At 50.8% G+C, this 19,050-nt stretch overlaps 8 protein-coding genes across 8 annotated transcripts; 5 read left to right on the top strand and 3 right to left on the bottom strand.

The window, feature by feature from the left end:
- Positions 1–124: 124 nt before the first annotated feature.
- Positions 125–1,315, top strand: N7446_007281 (uncharacterized protein; the record flags this gene model as incomplete). The annotated part of the gene is made up of 3 exons (XM_058516027.1): positions 125–298; positions 359–442; positions 500–1,315. 3 exons carry the CDS (start codon positions 125–127, stop codon positions 1,313–1,315), a joined length of 1,074 nt encoding a protein of 357 aa, XP_058373205.1.
- Positions 1,316–1,388: 73 nt separating this feature from the next.
- Positions 1,389–2,586, bottom strand: N7446_007280 (MICOS complex subunit MIC26/MIC27; the record flags this gene model as incomplete). The annotated part of the gene is made up of 3 exons (XM_058516026.1): positions 1,389–2,190; positions 2,269–2,361; positions 2,446–2,586. 3 exons carry the CDS (start codon positions 2,584–2,586, stop codon positions 1,552–1,554), a joined length of 873 nt encoding a protein of 290 aa, XP_058373204.1. The 3' UTR covers positions 1,389–1,551.
- An 86-nt stretch (positions 2,587–2,672) lies between these two features.
- N7446_007279 (mitochondrial intermediate peptidase) lies at positions 2,673–5,054 on the top strand (the record flags this gene model as incomplete). Its single annotated transcript, XM_058516025.1, has 1 exon — positions 2,673–5,054. One exon carries the CDS (start codon positions 2,673–2,675, stop codon positions 5,052–5,054), a length of 2,382 nt encoding a protein of 793 aa, XP_058373203.1.
- A 1,073-nt stretch (positions 5,055–6,127) lies between these two features.
- Positions 6,128–7,060, top strand: N7446_007278 (uncharacterized protein; the record flags this gene model as incomplete). The annotated part of the gene is made up of 1 exon (XM_058516024.1): positions 6,128–7,060. One exon carries the CDS (start codon positions 6,128–6,130, stop codon positions 7,058–7,060), a length of 933 nt encoding a protein of 310 aa, XP_058373202.1.
- A 624-nt stretch (positions 7,061–7,684) lies between these two features.
- Positions 7,685–8,271, top strand: N7446_007277 (GFA family protein; the record flags this gene model as incomplete). Its single annotated transcript, XM_058516023.1, has 4 exons — positions 7,685–7,802; positions 7,884–7,972; positions 8,029–8,139; positions 8,194–8,271. The coding sequence occupies 4 exons, from the start codon at positions 7,685–7,687 to the stop codon at positions 8,269–8,271; spliced, it is 396 nt and encodes a 131-aa protein (XP_058373201.1).
- A 1,393-nt stretch (positions 8,272–9,664) lies between these two features.
- Positions 9,665–11,223, bottom strand: N7446_007276 (FKBP-type peptidyl-prolyl cis-trans isomerase; the record flags this gene model as incomplete). Its single annotated transcript, XM_058516022.1, has 3 exons — positions 9,665–10,579; positions 10,644–11,081; positions 11,137–11,223. 3 exons carry the CDS (start codon positions 11,221–11,223, stop codon positions 9,665–9,667), a joined length of 1,440 nt encoding a protein of 479 aa, XP_058373200.1.
- A 356-nt stretch (positions 11,224–11,579) lies between these two features.
- On the top strand, positions 11,580–15,120 carry N7446_007275 (putative DNA damage repair protein Mus42; the record flags this gene model as incomplete). The annotated part of the gene is made up of 2 exons (XM_058516021.1): positions 11,580–11,634; positions 11,684–15,120. 2 exons carry the CDS (start codon positions 11,580–11,582, stop codon positions 15,118–15,120), a joined length of 3,492 nt encoding a protein of 1,163 aa, XP_058373199.1.
- Positions 15,121–15,449: 329 nt separating this feature from the next.
- On the bottom strand, positions 15,450–18,768 carry N7446_007274 (cation-translocating P-type ATPase; the record flags this gene model as incomplete). Its single annotated transcript, XM_058516020.1, has 4 exons — positions 15,450–16,013; positions 16,068–18,129; positions 18,194–18,459; positions 18,526–18,768. The coding sequence occupies 4 exons, from the start codon at positions 18,766–18,768 to the stop codon at positions 15,450–15,452; spliced, it is 3,135 nt and encodes a 1,044-aa protein (XP_058373198.1).
- Positions 18,769–19,050: the final 282 nt, after the last annotated feature.

Here is a 19,050-nt window from a genome sequence, read left to right as displayed (position 1 = left end):
CAGATAAAGATGCGGGTGTTTGCACTGTTTGTATTACCATCTGGCCAGCTCTCAGGCCAGTAAATACAACCTAGCTTCACTTGACCCTCATTTGATCACACCACCCTTTGTGATTAGTCTTACGATGTTTGGCGCATTAAATCGATTCATCGGCCGACTGGACGGAGAACCCGGTCAACAACCTCGAAACGGACCAAACGACAACGCGTTCGGCTTCCAGGTCCTCCGCAACAAGGACCCGGAGCTGCCTCTGGAGCCATGGTTTGACTTTATTGTTGGAATCAATGGACATACAATTGTTTGTCTCCAAATCCTGAGTACGACCTAGCAGTAGAGTATGGCTTACACCGACGTACAGGAAGATCCGGACCCCAACCTCTTTGCGACAGAAGTGCGGAATTGCGCTGGAGCCAGCTTGACACTGGAGGTATGGAGCGCAAAGGTAAGAAAACAATTTTCGCGTTGAAACCGGGCTATAGCTAAATTATGGGATTTCCAGGGTCAACGAACTCACACTGTCACGCATCCTGTCCCGCCAACGAACCCATCTCTCGGTCTCGCACTCCAGCTTGCTCCCCTCTCCTCCACACAACACATCTGGCATGTCATAGCGATCCCATCGCCACTCAGTCCGGCATACCGTGCTGGCTTGCTCCCTTACTCGGACTATATCATTGGAACCCCGAGCGGGACATTAAGAGGGGAATCCGCACTCGGAGAGCTGGTTGAAGATCACCTAGACCGCACACTGGTTCTATGGGTTTACAACAGCGAGTTCGATGTGGTTCGTGAAGTTGAGCTTGTGCCTACAAGGGGCTGGGGCGGCGCGGGGGCCCTTGGTGCGGAGCTAGGATACGGTGCCCTGCATCGACTACCCATTGGACTCGGAGAAGAGGTGGAGGCACCCGGGGAGGTTGTTTTCGAGACACGCGAAGATGGCATTACCGCCCCAGTAGGCGGCCCTGCTAGTGCTGTTCCAGGCATGGCACCCCCGTCGGGTCAGTTCTTGGTTCCTGCAAACATGACCGCACCGCCGCCCTTGGCTTCGCAAAGAGGCGCTTCACCGTCAGATAATAGGTCGCCAGCAAGCCGCCGTACAGGTAGACACCGACCTTCGGCCTCTCCCAACAGAGCTTTCGATGATTACTTTGCTGAGGGTGAACAGAAGAGTCGGGAACAAGACTTTGCGCCTTCGAGGCATGGAACTCCTCTCCCTCCGCCACCCAAGGTTGGAATCTCGCCGTCTCATTCCGAAAGTCCTGCGCCTGCACATGAGGCGCCGGAAGGTTCACCAGGGCCAACACAGGAAGAATGAATGATAGATATCTGAGACCAATTAATGTAGAGTATCATGACGAAATCCAAATACCAATCATCACAAACTATTCCCATTTGCAAGTATCCCTCCAAGTGGGCTGTATATAGCCGATTACTATATGACCGATCATTTGAGAAACAAAAGGAACCAATCCGGTTATGTGTTCGGATCTACGAGTTCTAAGCGTACATATGCAACAACTAAATCCTCTCTAGCTCCCATCGGGTCCAAATTTAGTGGCCCTTGCTTACGAGCTCCTCCAGCTTCTTGCGGGCGTCTCCGATCTTCTCCTCCATCATCTGGCGCGCCATCCCACTGTGCGCAATGCCAGTATACCAGATGTGCTCTGCCCGATCGCGGATAGCGATATGCTGCTCCGCAACGGCAGGAACTTTCTTCTCATACTCCCAAACGAGGTCTCCGACATTGCGCATCGTCACGGGGAGAAGAGTCCAGGCGGCAGCGGTGCCGAAAGCGATTGGCGACGCAGTGCGGAGGAAGATACCACGGTTACGCGAAACGATAGAGCCGGCCATGGCGGCGACGACGGCGTAGACACCGCCGGGGAGCAGGCGCTCGCCAGACTCGGGCGAAGGCGCGAGCGATGCCACGGTGTTGGTGAAGCAGTTTTCGATGTTAAGGGCCCGGGACAGGAAGTTGTTGAAGCCGGTCTCTGCGGCAAGGGAGTTGGAGTAAAGGAAAAGACGGGCTTGTCGGACCTGGGCAGTCAGGATATCTGTCGGGGTGGGCGAGGAGGGAGCTTCTTGCACAGCTGGTGCGGAGAGCAGCTGAGGAGCAGCGGGCTGGGCAGGTTGTGCGGGTTTGGAGGGTTCTGGGATGTCGGTTGGGAAGTCATCGTAGATAGGTTTGCGCTATATTAGGCAAGTGGTCGTGTCAGGGCAAGCCAGGAGCTGGGGTTGTCATATATATGTAAGAGGATCAGATCATACGTTGTCTCGAGGCGCTTCTGCGAATGCTGTCTGCTTGGGGTACAAAGCAATGCCTCCCGCGAGGAGAGTGGCTGCGATCGGAGCCACAGCCCGCTAGGCACAAAGTCAGCAGGGAACAGCAGTGAGGGATCAATTGCATCGGGTTATTGAAGAGCAATTGCTAGATAGCAGCCATACCTGTTGCAACATCGGCCGGAACGACATCCTGGGGGTGTGGGGGAGGAGAATAGGGAAGCTGAAGTTGAAGGTGAAGCAAAGTCGTGTTGGAGCCAGACGGGAATTCTTCGGCTCGGCGGAACCTCCAGAAAACTCCGTCATTGCCCGTTCTCCTTCACTCGACCATTTCTTTGGGACATTTGGATTATTTCTTATGTTTTCACTCTGTTCTTAATACTGTCGCTACAATGCTTCGCACTGTGCGACGATCGTGGACATGTCGCCAATGCCTACAGCGCCTACAGTCCCAGTCCCGAGCCTTCGAGAGCGCCGCATCACCGTCGCCGACGCCTTTCGAGTATGTTCCAGCAGACAACAGTGCGCCAGGGAAGAAGACCGATGATCAGACCCTACGCCGCGTGTTCGATTCTCAGCCGTTCTGGAATGAGTACTCCCAGCAACGCACCACAACGATCCCCAGACGAGCTGGGTTAGTTCAGAACCAATACCTCACAAGCCCCGAAGGCTTCAGGACATTCGCAAATGTCTCCTTGCAACGGTGCCAGGCCATCGTAACCAAGGTTCTTGCCGCCTCGACTGTGGAGGAATACAGGGCACTGGCACGCGACCTTGACCGGCTCAGTGATCTCCTGTGTCGCGTCATCGACCTGTCGGACTTCATTCGAACCATCCACCCTGATCCACGTATACAAGAAGCAGCCACGCAGGCGTGGGCTCTAATGTTTGAATATATGAATGTTTTGAATACCACCACTGGCCTTCATGAGCAGCTAAATACGGCATTGAACAACCCCGATGTGACATCACACTGGACCGAGGGCGAGAGGATTGTGGCTCAGATCTTGAACAAAGATTTCTCGAACTCTGCAATTCATATGCCGCCAGAGGTAAGGCAGCGTTTCGTTAATCTTTCAAATGATGTGAGCCAGTTGGGATCCGATTTCATGAACGGCGCGGAGCCTGCGAAGTCCCAGGTAGTCTTCCCTGCCAGTGCCCTTCAGGGATTGGATCCTGTTGTCGTTCAGAAAATAAAGAGGTGGAACAAGAAGGCGCCAGTGCCAACCATGGGCGTTATTCCTCGGCTTGCTCTGCGCTCGGTGCGTGATGAAGGAGTTCGCAAAGAGATATATCTCGCCACTCGCACATCCAGTACACGCCAGCTACAGAGGCTAGAAGAACTTCTGGTGAAAAGAGCCGAGTTGGCCAAACTTACAGGCCACAGCAGCTTTGCACACATGACTCTCAGCGACAAGATGGCCAAGACGCCTGAAGCGGTATCGAACTTCTTGACTACGCTTGTCTCAAGCAATCGTGGCCCAGTTCGTGAAGAACTATCTAAGCTGCATGAACTGAAAGGCTCATCTTTGCAGCCGTGGGACCATGCATTTTACGTTCATAAGCAGGTCCTGGAGTACACCCAGTCTCGTCGCTCCCGTCACCTAGGTTCTATTAATGACTTCTTCTCCCTGGGAACTGTGATGCAGGGTCTCTCTCGGCTTTTCGAGCGTCTTTATGGTGTGCGTCTTGTCCCACACGAAACATCTCCTGGCGAGACCTGGCATCCAGACGTCCGTCGCTTGGATGTCGTGGACGAATCGGACAAGCATATTGCGGTCGTTTACTGTGACCTGTTTACCCGGCCAAGCAAGCATCCAAATCCAGCTCATTTCACTCTTCGCTGTTCGCGCGAGATCTCAGCTGAAGAGGTTGCTGAATGTGCTTCGATGGACCAGTCGGCTCACCCGAATGACGGCATGGCCACCGGCGTCGACCCGCAGACCAAGACTCTGCGCCAGCTACCCACCATTGCTCTCGTATGCGATTTCCAGGAGCCCCAGGCCAATGGATCGGGCCATCCAACTCTGCTGAGCGAGCAGAGTGTTCGTACATTATTTCACGAGATGGGTCATGCAGTCCACTCGATCCTCGGTCAGACGCCTCTGCAGTCGATCTCTGGAACTCGGTGCGCCACTGATTTCGCCGAACTTCCTTCCGTGTTGATGGAAAGCTTCGCGACTGCTCCAGAGGTTCTCTCCTTGTATGCACGCCACTGGAAGACTGATGAACCTCTATCCGAGAGTATGATGCAGAGCATGGAACTAGACCGCACTGCGCACGGTTCCATCTACGGCGCTGTGGAGAACGAGGCGCAAATCCTTATGGCGCTTGTTGACCAAGCATATCATTCAATACCTGCCGAGATTAGTTCAGCTGGCATTGACTCCACCGAGATCTATCACCAAGTCTTCGCTCAGCACTCCAGTCTGCCCGATCCGGATAACATTCGGCCACGCACCTCCTGGCAGGGCTTCTTCGGTCATTTGTACGGCTATGGCGCTACATACTACAGCTACATCTTTGACCGAGCGATTGCCAATAAGCTCTGGCAGGATGTTTTCCAATCTGGCCAGGCAGCTGTTGATCGCGCTGCCGGAGAGCGATACAAGAACGAAGTCCTCCGCTGGGGAGGTGGTCGCAATGGCTGGCAGTGCGTGGCCGGCGTCCTGGGCAACAGCAACCCCTCCAATGCGAACGGCCGCCTGGCTGAAGGCGGCGATGAAGCCATGCGTGAGGTTGGCCGCTGGGGTCTGGGTCGCGAGGGCATGTAATGTGACCCGGATTGTACTACTATCTGATACACTCTGATCTATATATTCTGTAAACAAAATATAGTTTCTTGATCTGATTCGGTCCTCGTGTGACCTCTTAATCAAACTCCGGGGCCGGCTTGAACCGGACTCACCGTGGACGAATGATCATGGAGTCCGCAATCGTCCACTTGCAGGGAGTTCACCAAGACTACGGAGTACGGACGAGTATTTCCTGTTATCGACTAGCCAATAGAAAACAGTCTAAGCAGGCCAATGATCTCCGCTGTGCATTCCATGTAATGTCTGAGACTAGTGGCTGTTAAGCAGCGCCACGGTGCACGATGGCAGGGTGTGACTAGAATGTCTCACTGCCCCTTTGTCCTTGTCTCGGGAGTCAATAACACAACAGAGATGTATGAGAACTAAATGAGACAAAAGCTACCGGGCAGTTTACATGATTATTGTGAGCATAGATGGGCCTTTCTACGCCTCTCTGACTCCCCCGGAACCTACCCAAGCCTATCGCAAAACCGCGCCCACTCGACCTGAAGTGCCTCTGACGTACCTCGAGGAGCGCCTCGCATGGTGGCTTGCTGTAGCGGTACCCACGGTACCCCCCGATTATGCAAAAAGGCAAAGCGCGAACGTTCCTGTGATAGCCTAGGCAGGGCACATGTTCTTTGCTTTGTCAATCATATATGGAACTCCGAGCGCCCCTGGGGTTTTATACAAATTGTAGATCTGCCCGACCCTGCAGATCCAAGCCATAGTTTGAAGTCCTGTGCAAACTTGTCGGTTGAACAAAGAATCTCCCAGCCGTTTGATCATCCAGATCATTATCTCCTTGTTGCAGGTATGTGCCATCCAATGTATCCTAGAGTCCTGCGCAAAGTACCAGGGTATTCACCGCTATCTCTTGCTCATTGTATTTGTAGATTGCAGTTGTTTCAACTTCACTTCTTTCAGCTCGGACTGAGTAGCATTTCTCGGTTGCCTGGGGTATTATTTATTCCCCGGCAACCCTACTTGATCTCCCTCTCCATCGTTCTCAGTCGCAACAATCTACCGTGAAATCGGAATATATTGTCAACATGCCAGACGTTATAATCGTAAATGACAATGCTTCATTCACCTCGAGCACCACTTTCTCTACACAAGACTCGGAGCAATCACCACGTCCACTCCGTCGAAGAAACACAGTGACGCAGCTGACGAGGCGCGTTTCTAAGAGGATATCGCAATCAATCCTCAGGGCCGGGGTACAGGAACATCAACTCAGCGAAAAGAACCTTAAGGATCTCAACGAAGCAACACATGTGGGCGCGCTGGGCTCGCCTGGCTCATGCCTACCAGATCAATCACACGAGCCAATGGTCTACGAGCCTATCCACGAAGACATCGAGGAGGAAATCCATAGTGTAGATGTGGAAGCAGCAAGAGAAATGCGCCTTCAAGAGTCCTACGCTGCCTTCTGTCGCGACTTCACAATGTCAGGGAAACCAACAGTGAACCGAAAATTCGACTTGAACATGAGAATGGAAGAGGTTTCAGAAGTGCACCAGCAGCCGCGTGCAAATTCAACGCACAGCAACGACAGATCTGGATTGGATTTGCCGCATGACCTTTCTGATCATAGAATGAATATTACAGGGTCACAACCCAGACCCAGACCGAATTCTGTCGCATACCCAGTATCATGTACATCTATGCATCAGGACATGTACATGCAAACGCCTCAGTCAGCAACTACCAGAGAGCCACCTCTCCGATGGCCAGAACTAGCCCCATCAAAATTCGAGCCCGACCACAACAGATACGGATCAGGTTTCCAAATCCCTCACAACCCCAACCCCAACTATCCACAACCACCACCGCGAATTATCACCCCTACTGTGTGGATGGACATGCAACAAACCGAGCGGGAGCGCAAAGAAGCTCGGCGATCCAGACTTCTAGCGCCCTTTCGGTCTTGGTTTATGATGAGTCCGCCCTGGTGGGGGCGGAGATATGAAGTTGTCGAATAGCGGGTTGATGCAGGTTGGAGCGTTGGGGATTCACTTTACTGGCTGTATTTTAAATCTACATTAGCCAAATCAAACAATCTAAGTTTACTCCTTTTTTTATCTTTGGCTTTGCTTTTTCCCTGTGAGACCGTGTCAGCATGTTATTATTCGTCCTTGGATACATTAAAGGCCCCCTCACCCGCATGAGCGATCACATCTACCCCTCCAGAGTTCCTTTCAACGCCATGTTCGCTAATTACAAGCCTCCACAAGACGCTATGACTCTTTGTTCGTGTGATCCCACTATGCAATACTTATCAGCGTATTCTGCATCTGATACGGGGTATAGGAGGCAACCATTTGGATATTTCGAATACGGGTTCTTAGCCCTAAGTGCCTTTAGGTAAAACTAATCGAGCCAGTAGTGTTCTCCGACGACCTAAGCCCGTATTAGCTAAAGGTCGTTTCTTGGACGTGAAAATGAAACGTGGAGTTTTCAGGTCATTGGCGTACATGTAATCTGATGGGGGCCAAATGCACCACTATAAAATGAGCCGTAATAGCCTGACTTTTCCCGCGATCTGACACTTGCATTCTGGACGATAACTTATCTTTGATACGTTGCGATAATCGCCTCCTCTCGCTATGCCGGACCCTACAGCCACACAGGCCACGTATGATGGCAGTTGCCACTGCGGACAAGTCGCATTTACTATGAAGCTCTCGCCACCCATAGAGGAGCAAACCTTGAAGACATGCAACTGTACATACTTCCCTCTTGGGGAGACAGACGAGCAGCGATGAAAATATTATCACTAGGGACTAAATCAGATATTCTACCCAGGTTCAATTTGTAGCATCAATGGCTATGTTTTGGTTTACGCTCAGCAGTCCAATGTAGCTTTCCACGACAGCGAAAATGACGCTCGCAAGGTTGGCAGATCACTCTTCTTCATAATATACGGTGGATTGGGTCTAATATTTTCCAGGAGTACCGATTCGGAACCATGAACTTCCCGCACGGCTTTTGCTCGAATTGCGGGTCGAGCATGTATGCTCGCGCGGATGGCGGAAAATATGGTGATATTATTGCTATCAATGTGAGTTCTTCTTACCAGTACGAGATTGGGTTATGTATACTCATGGTGGATTAGGCACGGACTCTGAAGGGAATTGATATCAGCACCCTCAAGATTGAGCAAGTTGATGGGAAGAATGTCGAACTCTCCTAGATGTCCGCTTGTGTTTGGAAGATGCTTGTCTCTGGGTATTGGTCTCAATCAAAACATGCAGCAACATATCTCTTGGGGGCGCTATTCGATTGTAGTCTACGCCATTTACTTGACGGAGCCCGATACGCCTTTCGTGGTTACTGAATATGAGCTTAGGAGGTGAAACAAAACGTAAATGTGTAAATGTTTACTATAGTAACCATTTCATGTCTGGTTTAATGCTTTCTGTCGCTAAATCCATATTAAATCTGAAATTCTCTAACTCGGCACGGAATAGTATAAAGCGGAAATATTGTACCGTTTGACCGGGTACCAGAGATATATATCTGCATCCCACCTAACTATCAAGAATTAAGCCATCAATTTCAAAAAAAAAAAAAAAAAAAAATTACTGTGAAACAATCGAGCGGTTAATATGATCCACCAGATCCACACAGGAATAGAATATAGAAGGAGCAATAAGAGTTGCTGGGGGTTACAAAAGCAACGAGGACAAAATAACCGAAGGGCCGTCCATGGATAGCGAACCCGGTTCCCTGGGAAATACATATGCTTTAAAACATAACGTAGAGTTTCAGACTCCAATGAACCAAGGTTTAAGGATATTAAGGTAGTACAAAACAATATGACAAGCAAAGAAATCATTCTAACAAGCCGGGATTGACATGTATAAAAGCAAACCAAAAAAAGAATGGACTCGCGGGGAATCGAACCCCGGACCACTCCCATGCTAAGGGAGTATTATACCACTAAACCACAAGCCCAGTTCGATGGAGAGGGCACCAATTTTATGCTACATGAGGGAAAATCAGTTATTAGCGAAAATCATCACCTCGTTCATTCGCGCTAAACTGAGACATCTACAGATATATTTGAACATCAAATGTTACACCCGATATGATCTTGGATCCCATTCGAATAAAGGCGTGATTGTTACCTAAAGTAAAATCGACAAGGCTGTAAAAGCACAGCTGATCTACGATAGTAAATATCCTCCTTGAATACTTCAGGTTTTATCCGTATTTCAGACATTGATAAACATATCTTCTGATGGCAATGAGACAATGCCATACAGATAGCAGGCGAACCATAGTAGAATGTATTACAAGACCGGCATACACTCTCAGTGAAGCACTGCCCATTCTACATTGACAAGAATTCCAAGATCATATGATTGATTCAGACATAAGTAAAAAAATACACATAAGACAACGAAAGATAGACACTTTTTCCATGCAGGGATACACATTCCTCGCGATCATCTAAACCCCACTATGTGAAGTGGGAGAGTGAGCGGAAAAAAAAGACAGCAATGGATATCACGGAATCATGCAATTAAACCGGTACCCTCAAACACCCCGGTGAAAAAAATGGACGGGACATGTCGAGAAATTTACTTGATCTCGAGGAGCTTGACATCAAAGATGAGCTTGGAGTTGGCGGGGATGCCGGGGAGAGCCTTCTTGCCGTATGCGAGGGAGGGAGGGATGGAGATACGACGCTCACCACCGACAGCCATGCCGGCGACACCAATGTCCCAACCCTTGATAACCTCACCCTTACCGAGCTTGAAGGTGAATGGCTTGCCCTTCTTGTTGGAATCGAAGACCTTGCCGTCCTCGAGCTTGCCGATGTAGCGCATGGCGACAACGTTGCCGCTCTTGGCAGCAACACCCTTTCCGAGCTTCTTGTCGTCCATCTTGACACCGCGGACCTCCTTCACGCCGAGGGAGCCGGTGGGCTTGTCACCGGAGGGGGTAGGACCCTGCTCGAGGTTCTTGGCGAACTGGACCTTCTTGTCGGTCTTGGCCTCCTTCTTGGCCTCGGGCTCAACAGCAGCGGCGTCACCGTTGTTCTTCTTGAGCTTCTTCTGCTGGGCCTTGGTAAGGGTAGGCTCCTCAGCCTTGGTGGACTTGGCCTTGTTAGCCTTGGCCATCAGGTCATCAAGGCTAACCTCCTCCTCGGCAGCGCGCTTGTTCTTGCCCTTCTTGGCCTCAACAAGCTTGGGTGCCTCAGCCTCCTCCTCGCTGTCGACCTCAGTGACTCTGGGGTCGTCCATCTCATCAAGGTCGTCGCTCTCATCATCATCCTGCATGGCCATGATCTCATCCATGTCGAGTTCATCCTCATCGGGGGAGAGGTCATAGTCGTCCTCATCATCCTCATCATCGTGGTCGTGGTCGTGGTCGTGACCCTCATCGAGACCAATGACATAGTTACCGGTCAGGAAGACAGTGTGGTTACCAGTGACCTTGAAGTAGACGGGCTCACCCTCGCAGACGGTGATATCAAGAGTCTGCTGGCAGTTCTGTAAAGGGAGTTAGTTATCGGCATTCAATTAACAAGGCCGGTACGAAGAATGCCAAACTTACCTGGGTGGGGCTGAGAGTACAGATAACGTTCTCGTCGAGCTCAAGACCCTCCTCGGATTCATCATCCTCATCGTCGAGGGCGGGACCCTTGCCCTTGATCAGCTTGGAGATGGCGGCCTTCAGGTCGAAGCCCTCATCATCACCCTCATCGGAGTCCTCCTCCATGGCATCCTCGAGGTCCTTCATGGCGGCAGCCTCCTTCAGCTTGCGGGCCTTCTCCTTATCGCTGGGGCCACCGTTGGTCTCCTCCTCCTCATCAGAGTCCTCCTCCTCGTCTTCATCACTGTAGTCCTCATCATCGGAGTCCTCCTCATCGAGGTCAAGACCGGGAGGAGCGCGAACAATCTTCAGAGTGGCACGGGCAGGCTTGCTCGAGTCGGCGTCATCTTCGTACTCGGGGGCCTCATCGGGATCAATGGCAGCCATGCTGATGCGGAACTGGAATCAAAGTCAATAAGGACCATTACTCTCATCGTTTTTCATCCAAACTCACCGAAGCAGCAGCATTGGGGACTGCGGCAACCATGGCACCGGGAGGAACCCGAAGTGCATAAACTGCGACGGGCTGAACGGCAGACATTTTGTGAGGAATCGAGATAAAAACAATATATCTAGAATGAATGAAAAGATCAAACGAAAAAAGAACTGAACCACGAGTGACAATAAAGTGTGGATGAAGGAGGAAGGGAAGAGAGCAAGATCGGCAGATAGCTATACATTTTTTTTTCCCTCCAATTTCTTTGCCTTGACAGTCTCGGCAGCCAATGGGGTCAGTGAAGGCCCACCGCCCATAAACTGCCACGCTTGGCCGCTGGCTGCACCGCCTTGACCCACGTGACTTCTGCCATGACGCGTGATTGCCATTTCGCCGCCATCGCCTCCGTACAGTCTCATCACCTATATACTGGTTGGCCATGGTGGTTGTTGTGGCCCAAAATGGGCTCCCGCCATGAGATAAATTCAAGCGCGGTGCGCAAACGGATTGAAAATCGTATGTTTCACTGTCAAGATTCCATCTGCTCTTGTCTGACCGCCTCCAGATGACTTCAATAACGAAGCCGGTGAGGAGTATGAAGCCTCCAGTTTTGGCGGGTTTGGGGACTATATGCGGCGGAAGAAGATGAAACTGCAGAACCTTGATGCAGAAATCAGAGCCTCCGCTGGTGACTGCCCGCCGATATTTCGTGGCGTAGTTGCCCATGTGAATGGATATACACAGCCTTCGCTTCAAGATCTCCATCGCTTGATTGTTAGCCACGGGGGTGGTTTTCTCCAATATCTGGACGGCAAAACTGTGGCAACGCATGTCATTGCTAGTGCTCTTACACCCAAAAAGTGTGAGGAGTTCCGTCGATATCGCATAGTGAAACCCGCATGGGTGACCGACAGTATAAAGGCTGGTCGCCTACTCCCGTGGGATGGCTATAGAGTAGTAGACGAAGGTCAGGCACAAAAAGTGCTCAAGTTCGGTGATGGCCGATTCACAAGCCAGACAAACAGCCCTCGCACTGGCTATAAAGAGCAATCAAAGACCAGCTGGTATAACTCCCAATTGAGAGAGGGGGTAACAGGTGGTCAAGGTGACTTTGGATCGCCATCAAAACCTTTGGCACCATCTGCACCACCACAAACATCACAGATACCAATACCAACCATACCGAGCCAACCATCTCAGTCAGATTATGGTGATTTCCCTAGCTTCGTGATGGAGGACGAAGCGAGAGAACACCCCACCCCTCAATTTCAACAAAGTACACCAGTCAGTGGCCAAGCTGTACAAGGCCCGGAGCAAACGCCGCATCCCAACAAGGAGGGTACTGCACCAGAACCACTATCTGATGCCACCTCACTTCTTCAGACAAGTCCTAAGAAACCCGACCTAACCCCTGAAGAGTACAATGCTCAGCTTCTTTCTGACCCACGGATGCAAAAGTCCAGTGTTTGTAATCCTGATTTTCTGCAGCAGTATTACAGAGAGTCCCGTCTACATCATCTTTCTACCTGGAAGGCGGAATTGAAGGCTCAACTTCAGGCAGCAACAAAGGAAAAATCGCTGTCCCAGACATCACAAAAGAAGCCGCTACCAGGTGCAAGGAGATACATCTTGCATGTAGATTTCGACTCATTTTTCGCAGCCGTGTCCCTTCTCAAGCACCCCGAACTGCGAGACAAACCAGTTGCCATTGCTCATGGCTCTGGTTCAGGCTCTGAAATCGCCAGCTGCAACTACCCTGCACGTGCAAAAGGTGTTAGAAATGGAATGTGGATGAAGGGTGCATTGCAAGCGTGTCCCGATCTCAAAGTCCTTCCTTATGATTTCCCTGCCTATGAAGATGCCAGTCGCAAGTTCTACAGCTCAATACTTGCCATTGATGGTGTTGTGCAAAGCGTCAGTATTGACGAGGCGTTGATCGATGTCAGCAACTTGTGTATAGACGCCGGTGGCTCAAATGGCAAGGCTATTTCAGAAGGTTCGGTTGATCGTGAGCAAGCCAAAGCAGATGAAGTAGCTCAAGTTCTACGGGATTCGATAAAAGAGAAGACCGGATGCGCAGTCTCCGTTGGGATTGGAAGTAACATCCTGCTTGCAAAAGTGGCACTAAGAAAGGCCAAACCTGCTGGCCAATTCCAGTTGAAGCCGGAAGCTGTCTTGGACTACATTGGAAATCTCATCGTTCAAGATCTCCCCGGATTTGGATATAATATGGGGACGAAGATGGAAGGACTTGGGGTAAAATATGTGAGAGATATCAGGGATCTCACCAAAGAGAGGCTGATCTCTGCGCTGGGACCCAAAAATGGCATTAAGATGTGGGAATACGCTCGTGGAATCGATCGAACAGAAGTCGGCGACCTAGTCGCGAGGAAGTCGGTTTCAGCCGAGGTCAACTGGGGCATTCGATTTGTCAATCAGGACCAAGCGGATGACTTCGTGAAATCTTTGTGCGAGGAGCTGAATCGCAGACTGATGGAAAACCTGGTGAAGGGCAAGCAGCTCACACTAAAGGTTATGCGACGATCGTTGGATGCACCGCTGGAGCCAGTCAAGCATCTAGGGCATGGGAAGTGTGATACCTTCAACAAAAGCGTTGCTCTTGGCATTGCGACCAATGCAGCAGACGTCATTGGCAAGGAAGCGATATCAATGTTGAGGAGCTTCAATTTTTCACCTGGAGATTTGAGAGGGCTGGGGGTACAAATGACCAAGCTTGAACCGGTCAAGACTGGCCCTTCAGGCCTGGAAAGTAGCCAACAGCAACTCAACTTTCACAGATCTCCACGCCGAAAGAAGACCATGGCAGGTACTGATCCTGACGAACTTGAAAGTCCAAGCAAAGACAATTCCGTCCGCATTCAAGCGGACCCAGTACTCAGCGATAGTGCCCACAAGCCTCTTAACATATCGGGGTCTCAGTTCATCATGCCCACTCAAGCAGACCCTAAAGTCGTCTCCGAGCTGCCAATGGATATCAGGTCCAGGCTTGTAGCCCAAGCAAAACCTCGACAAGACTCCCGCTCTGGGTCTCCGTGTCCTCCCCCACGTGAAATCGGACAATCTGCCCAAGCAGATCTTCCTCCCCAGTCTCAACTGGATCCCGATGCCCTAGCAGCATTGCCTGAAGATGTTCGTAACGAAGTCTTGGGATACTACAACCACTCTTCAGCTGTCGGCACACCTCCACCGCCACCCGCAGTTCCTGTCCAACAACCACCAACCGCCCCCTCTCTCAAGTTGAGAAGACCGGTTTCACCACCTAAGAAGAGACGTGGCCGTCCCCCAAAGAGCGCGTCGCTGGGAAACAAATCTAAGCCTCTTACTCAATCGAGTTTTGTCCTCCCACGTCCAGGGGCTACAGCCGTATCTACAAATCTCGAGGAAGACACCTTTTCAAGACAGGCATCACCAAGCGTCGAAGAATCAATAGAGCCTTCTGCTGAGTTCCTCGCGGCTTTACCCGAAGACATTAGACAAGAAGTGCTCGAGGAACAAAAGCGTACTCGCATGCTACAGCGTCCGCCACCCATTGCACCACTACAAAGACCTCCATCCTCAGGCCAAGGACAGACTGCCTCCTCTGCACCAGCCCCAGTAGAGAAACGTCTCTCTCTCCCCCCTCTCCCCAAACGACCTGTATTCACATCGCAGCGCCTCTCACAATTGCCGGATCTGCGGGATGCCGTCGGCTCATGGCACCAGGCATTTGCAGCTGGTGGCCCATATAGCGAAGATGTCACATCATTATGTACATATCTCAGCAGCGTGACTTTGAAAGAGAAAGACCTGGACAAAGCTGTTTCGGTGGTGCGCTGGCTGATGTGGCTAGTCGATGAACACTTGCGAGAGCAGAGATCGGAAGAGCCGCATGGATACCGGCCCGAGGGAACTGTCACTTGGGAAAAGGCTATCCTGACGATGCAGAACAGTGTTCAAGAAGCTCTAGAACAGAGAGGATTGCCTCCTGTGGACTTCGAGTAAATACAAATTTGCGAATATCAACGAAGCACTTTTTACCTCTAGCCAAGAAGAGTTGCCATCACATTATGCTTGCCAATTTTCAGTCTAACATCACTCTGGAAGTCCTTTCTGCGAATCAAGAGACTTCTATTTTCACTCACCTTTATACCTATATACCGAAAACTATCTAATCTAAAACTACCTAGCCCAATGCTAGTCTCGACATCTTCTATAAGTCTCGTCCTGGGAAAACCAGAACGAGCCTGTGACAATTTGGCCACCGCCTTTTCCCTCCACCCACGGATGCACCCTCTTGGACTCAAAAGTTGCACTCGTGATATCTTTGCATGTCAGGCTTGCGAGCCAGCCTGTTGCTGGAAGGCGTCTCTCTGCTGCTGCCGACCCATGCGACGGAAAAAGACACGCTTTCCCCATTTCCAGGTTTCGACGCCGAGGAAAAACAGGAGCGTCTCAACAATAACGATAGCCCATTCCCAAGTGATTCCCGTGTGCTTGAATACCACGTCGTTGATAACGGGGATGTAAAGGATGGGAACCACAGTAATAAAGCCAGCGAGAATAGACCAGAAGAGGAACTGATTGCGCCAGACATCATGCGCCCACTGCGTGAAATACTTCTTCGATTTGGGCTGCATGCGGAAGAAAGACCGGCGCATATTCACCATTTCCCAGGCCAAGAACAGGGCAAACCATGTCAAGCAGACAAAAGTGGTTGCGCGTGCCTTGAAGACCAGCTCACACTCTTTGGAATACTCGCGATTGCAACCGCGTCCTAGGTTGCCGTCTCCGAATCCCCACATCACCAAGGAGAAGGACGAAAGACACAGAGCTGAGGTCCACAGGCCATATGCGAGAATATCGATCACGACCTCCCATGTGAAGATACCTTGCTTCTACTCAGTTGTTAGCATTCACCGTTCTAATATAAGAGTTCCTTAAGTTCTTACCGAGTGAGGCGGCCGATCCATGATATCAGGAGCAGCAACTTCCATACCAAGTCCCATGTCAGGCATACCGGAAGTGATCATGATCACCCAGATAATTTCAACTGGTGACAACGGGAAGACTGATTGACCATCCAAATCTTTGAAGGCAAGTCCGATCAAAAGGGTACAAGCCTGAGCGATGTTCTCCGACAACAAGTGAAGTACAAACTTTTGAATGTTATCAAAGATTCGTCGACCTTCTTCGACAGCATTCAAGATCGAAGCGAAATTATCATCGGTGAGGATGATATCAGAGACATCCTTAGCCACATCCGAGCCTGCCTTTCCCATAGCGATGCCAACGTCGGAGTGTTTCAGAGAAGGAGAATCGTTCACTCCATCGCCGGTCATGGCAACCGAGGCACCTCGTCTATGAAGTGCATCAATCATACGGACCTTGGTCTGGGGAGCACAGCGCGCGATGACCCGAGGTAGGATAGGCAATGCATCGACCTCTTCATCAGTCATTTTATCAAATTCGCTTGCAGTGATAACCATGGCTTTCTCGACTTCGGCAGAGACTTCGTTCAAGTTGGCTGGAATGATACCAACCAGCTGGGCGATGGCCTTGGCTGTTGCCGGGTGATCTCCAGTTACCATGTGTACCGATATACCAGCGCGATAGCAGGCAGCAACAGCACCAGCAGTTTCAGGTCGAGGCGGGTCATAGATTCCTACTAAGCCCAGGAACTGGAGGTTCTTCTCCACTTCGTCACGTTCGTAGTCCATGTCTTCCAAGACTCGAGTGGCTGGATCGAATGGTCTCTGAGCGAGGGCAAGAACACGGAGACCCAGGCTAGCTAGTTCATCCATGTTGCGAAGAATAGTCTGACGATGATCATCCGTCAAAGCAACCGGAGCGAAGCCCTTCTCCCAAACGATGGTGGTAGAAGCGTCCAAGATACGTTCAACTGCTCCTTTGCTGAAAACCATGGTTTTCTCTTCGCCATTTGCGAGAGTGCTATAAAGGACAGACATCTTCTTGACGGTGGAATCAAACGGAAACTCGGCTTTCTGGTGCCAAGTAGGCTTGGAGCCCTTAGTCCAGCGATCACGGTTCCAGTCAAAGCGCGAAGCAAAGACCTCAATTGCAATCTCGGTGGGTTCGCCGCGGGCATGCCATTCGTTTTCTTCGGACAGATAAACGTGTGCCAAGTTCGCCATCGAAGCGACATTAAGGAAATCTTCGAGCTCAGAACACAGGAGCTCCTGGCAATCATGAGGACCTCCATCCTTTTCTGCGTCATAACTTTCGGGAGCCGCTGAGCTAAAGGTCACATCACCTAATGTCGGATTGAATGGCTCGTTGGACGATCCAACAGAGTAGGTTCCGAGAGCAGGGACCCACGACTTGCGTACGACCATCTTTCCCTGCGTCAAAGTGCCAGTTTTGTCGGAGCAAATGTTGGTCACAGAGCCCAGAGCCTCGAGGGAATCGAGTTTGCGAACAATAACATGCCTCTCGACCATACGCTTGCTTCCAACAGCCATGGTAATTGTCAAGACGACAACCAGACAGGCAGGAATCATACTGAGTCCAGTTCCAACAGCATAAAGGATGACTTCGCTCTGTGAGCTCCAAAGATTGGCACTCATAACGACGATAGCAAAAAGAACCGCAACACCAAAGAGAATGATAGCCAGCTTAGACAGCTTGCGCTGCAAAGAGGTTCCGACATTCACGCCTAGGAATCTTCCAACAGCATCGGTGCCGGTGAGGGTCCATGCTTGTAGATACCAGCGCTTCTTGGTCTCGCCATCTGGGCCGCGTTTGACCTTGCGACGTTTTGAATCACTTTCACGGAGAGCTGCAGCAATTGAGCCGATTTCCGTGCCCATACCGGTTTTGACGACGACTCCGCGAGCGCGGCCACGAGTGACCGTGCTTGAGCTGTATGCGATGTTTAGGCGATCTCCAGGGCCAGTATCTTCTTTGAAGATAGAGTCAACCTCCTTTTGGACTGGGAGGGATTCACCGGTGAGAAGGGCTTCGTCCGTTTCAAAGTTTACTGCTTCAACCAGTCTGGAAATGGTTAATACTGGGGCATTGGAGTGGCCAATGAAGCCAAGTAACGATCAAGGCTCACCTCAGGTCTGCAGGAACGGTATCTCCAGTCTTCAGCTCCACCATGTCACCAGGGACAATATCCATAGAAGGCACCGAAAAAGTTTGACCATTTCGGGACACGACACCGGTGGGGGAACTCAAAGAATGAAGCGACTCCATGGTTTTCTCCGCAGCATATTCCTGGAAGAAACCAACGACAATATTGAGAACGATCACGGCGCAGATAAATCCGCCTTCAATCCATGACTGAATACCGAAACTGACGGCCATTGCCAGGATGAGGACCTAAGTCAAAGAATAAGATCAGATCCGTGTGTTCTTCTGCGGCTAAAAGGAGATGGTAGGCTTAACTAGCATCATTGCATTGGCGACCTGTGCAACGAGAATCTTGAGTATCGAAATACCCTCGCCATCTTCCAACTTGTTGGGGCCATATTGCTGCAAGCGACGTGCTGCTTCATCGTTGCTGAGACCTTCATCGATTTTGCTGCCTAGCTCCTCTACGACGAGGTCATAAGGAAGCGAATGGGCTGGCTTAGAGAGCAATTCATTGACTTCAGGCCCGGAGGCGCCAGAGGCAACTTTTTCACCCATTGTCACGGATAGTTTCACAGCTCAGAAAGTTGAAAATTCCGGGGATCCAAGATAGCTTTATAAATCAAACTCGAGTCGAAGTGGTCCGTAAAAGTCCGTGGCCAAGGTCTTACCGAATCTTGCCAAGTCTGGCCAAGGCTTGCCGAACAGGGCGTTACGAGATTTTGGCGAAGATAGCAAACTGCTTGGGCCAGTGTTGCATAAGTGGGGAATGAGGAGGGCCGTGTATATGCGCTGGCAAGAGAGAATCGTCGGGTTAGTTGCAATTGAATGCTGCCGTAG

This window comes from Penicillium canescens, assembly GCF_028828765.1.
Source record: "Penicillium canescens strain IBT 15451 chromosome Unknown utg000004l_segment0_segment0, whole genome shotgun sequence".
Lineage (NCBI taxonomy): Eukaryota > Fungi > Ascomycota > Eurotiomycetes > Eurotiales > Aspergillaceae > Penicillium > Penicillium canescens.
Note: the sequence above shows the minus strand (reverse complement) of the source record. Positions and strands in the feature narration are given on the sequence as shown.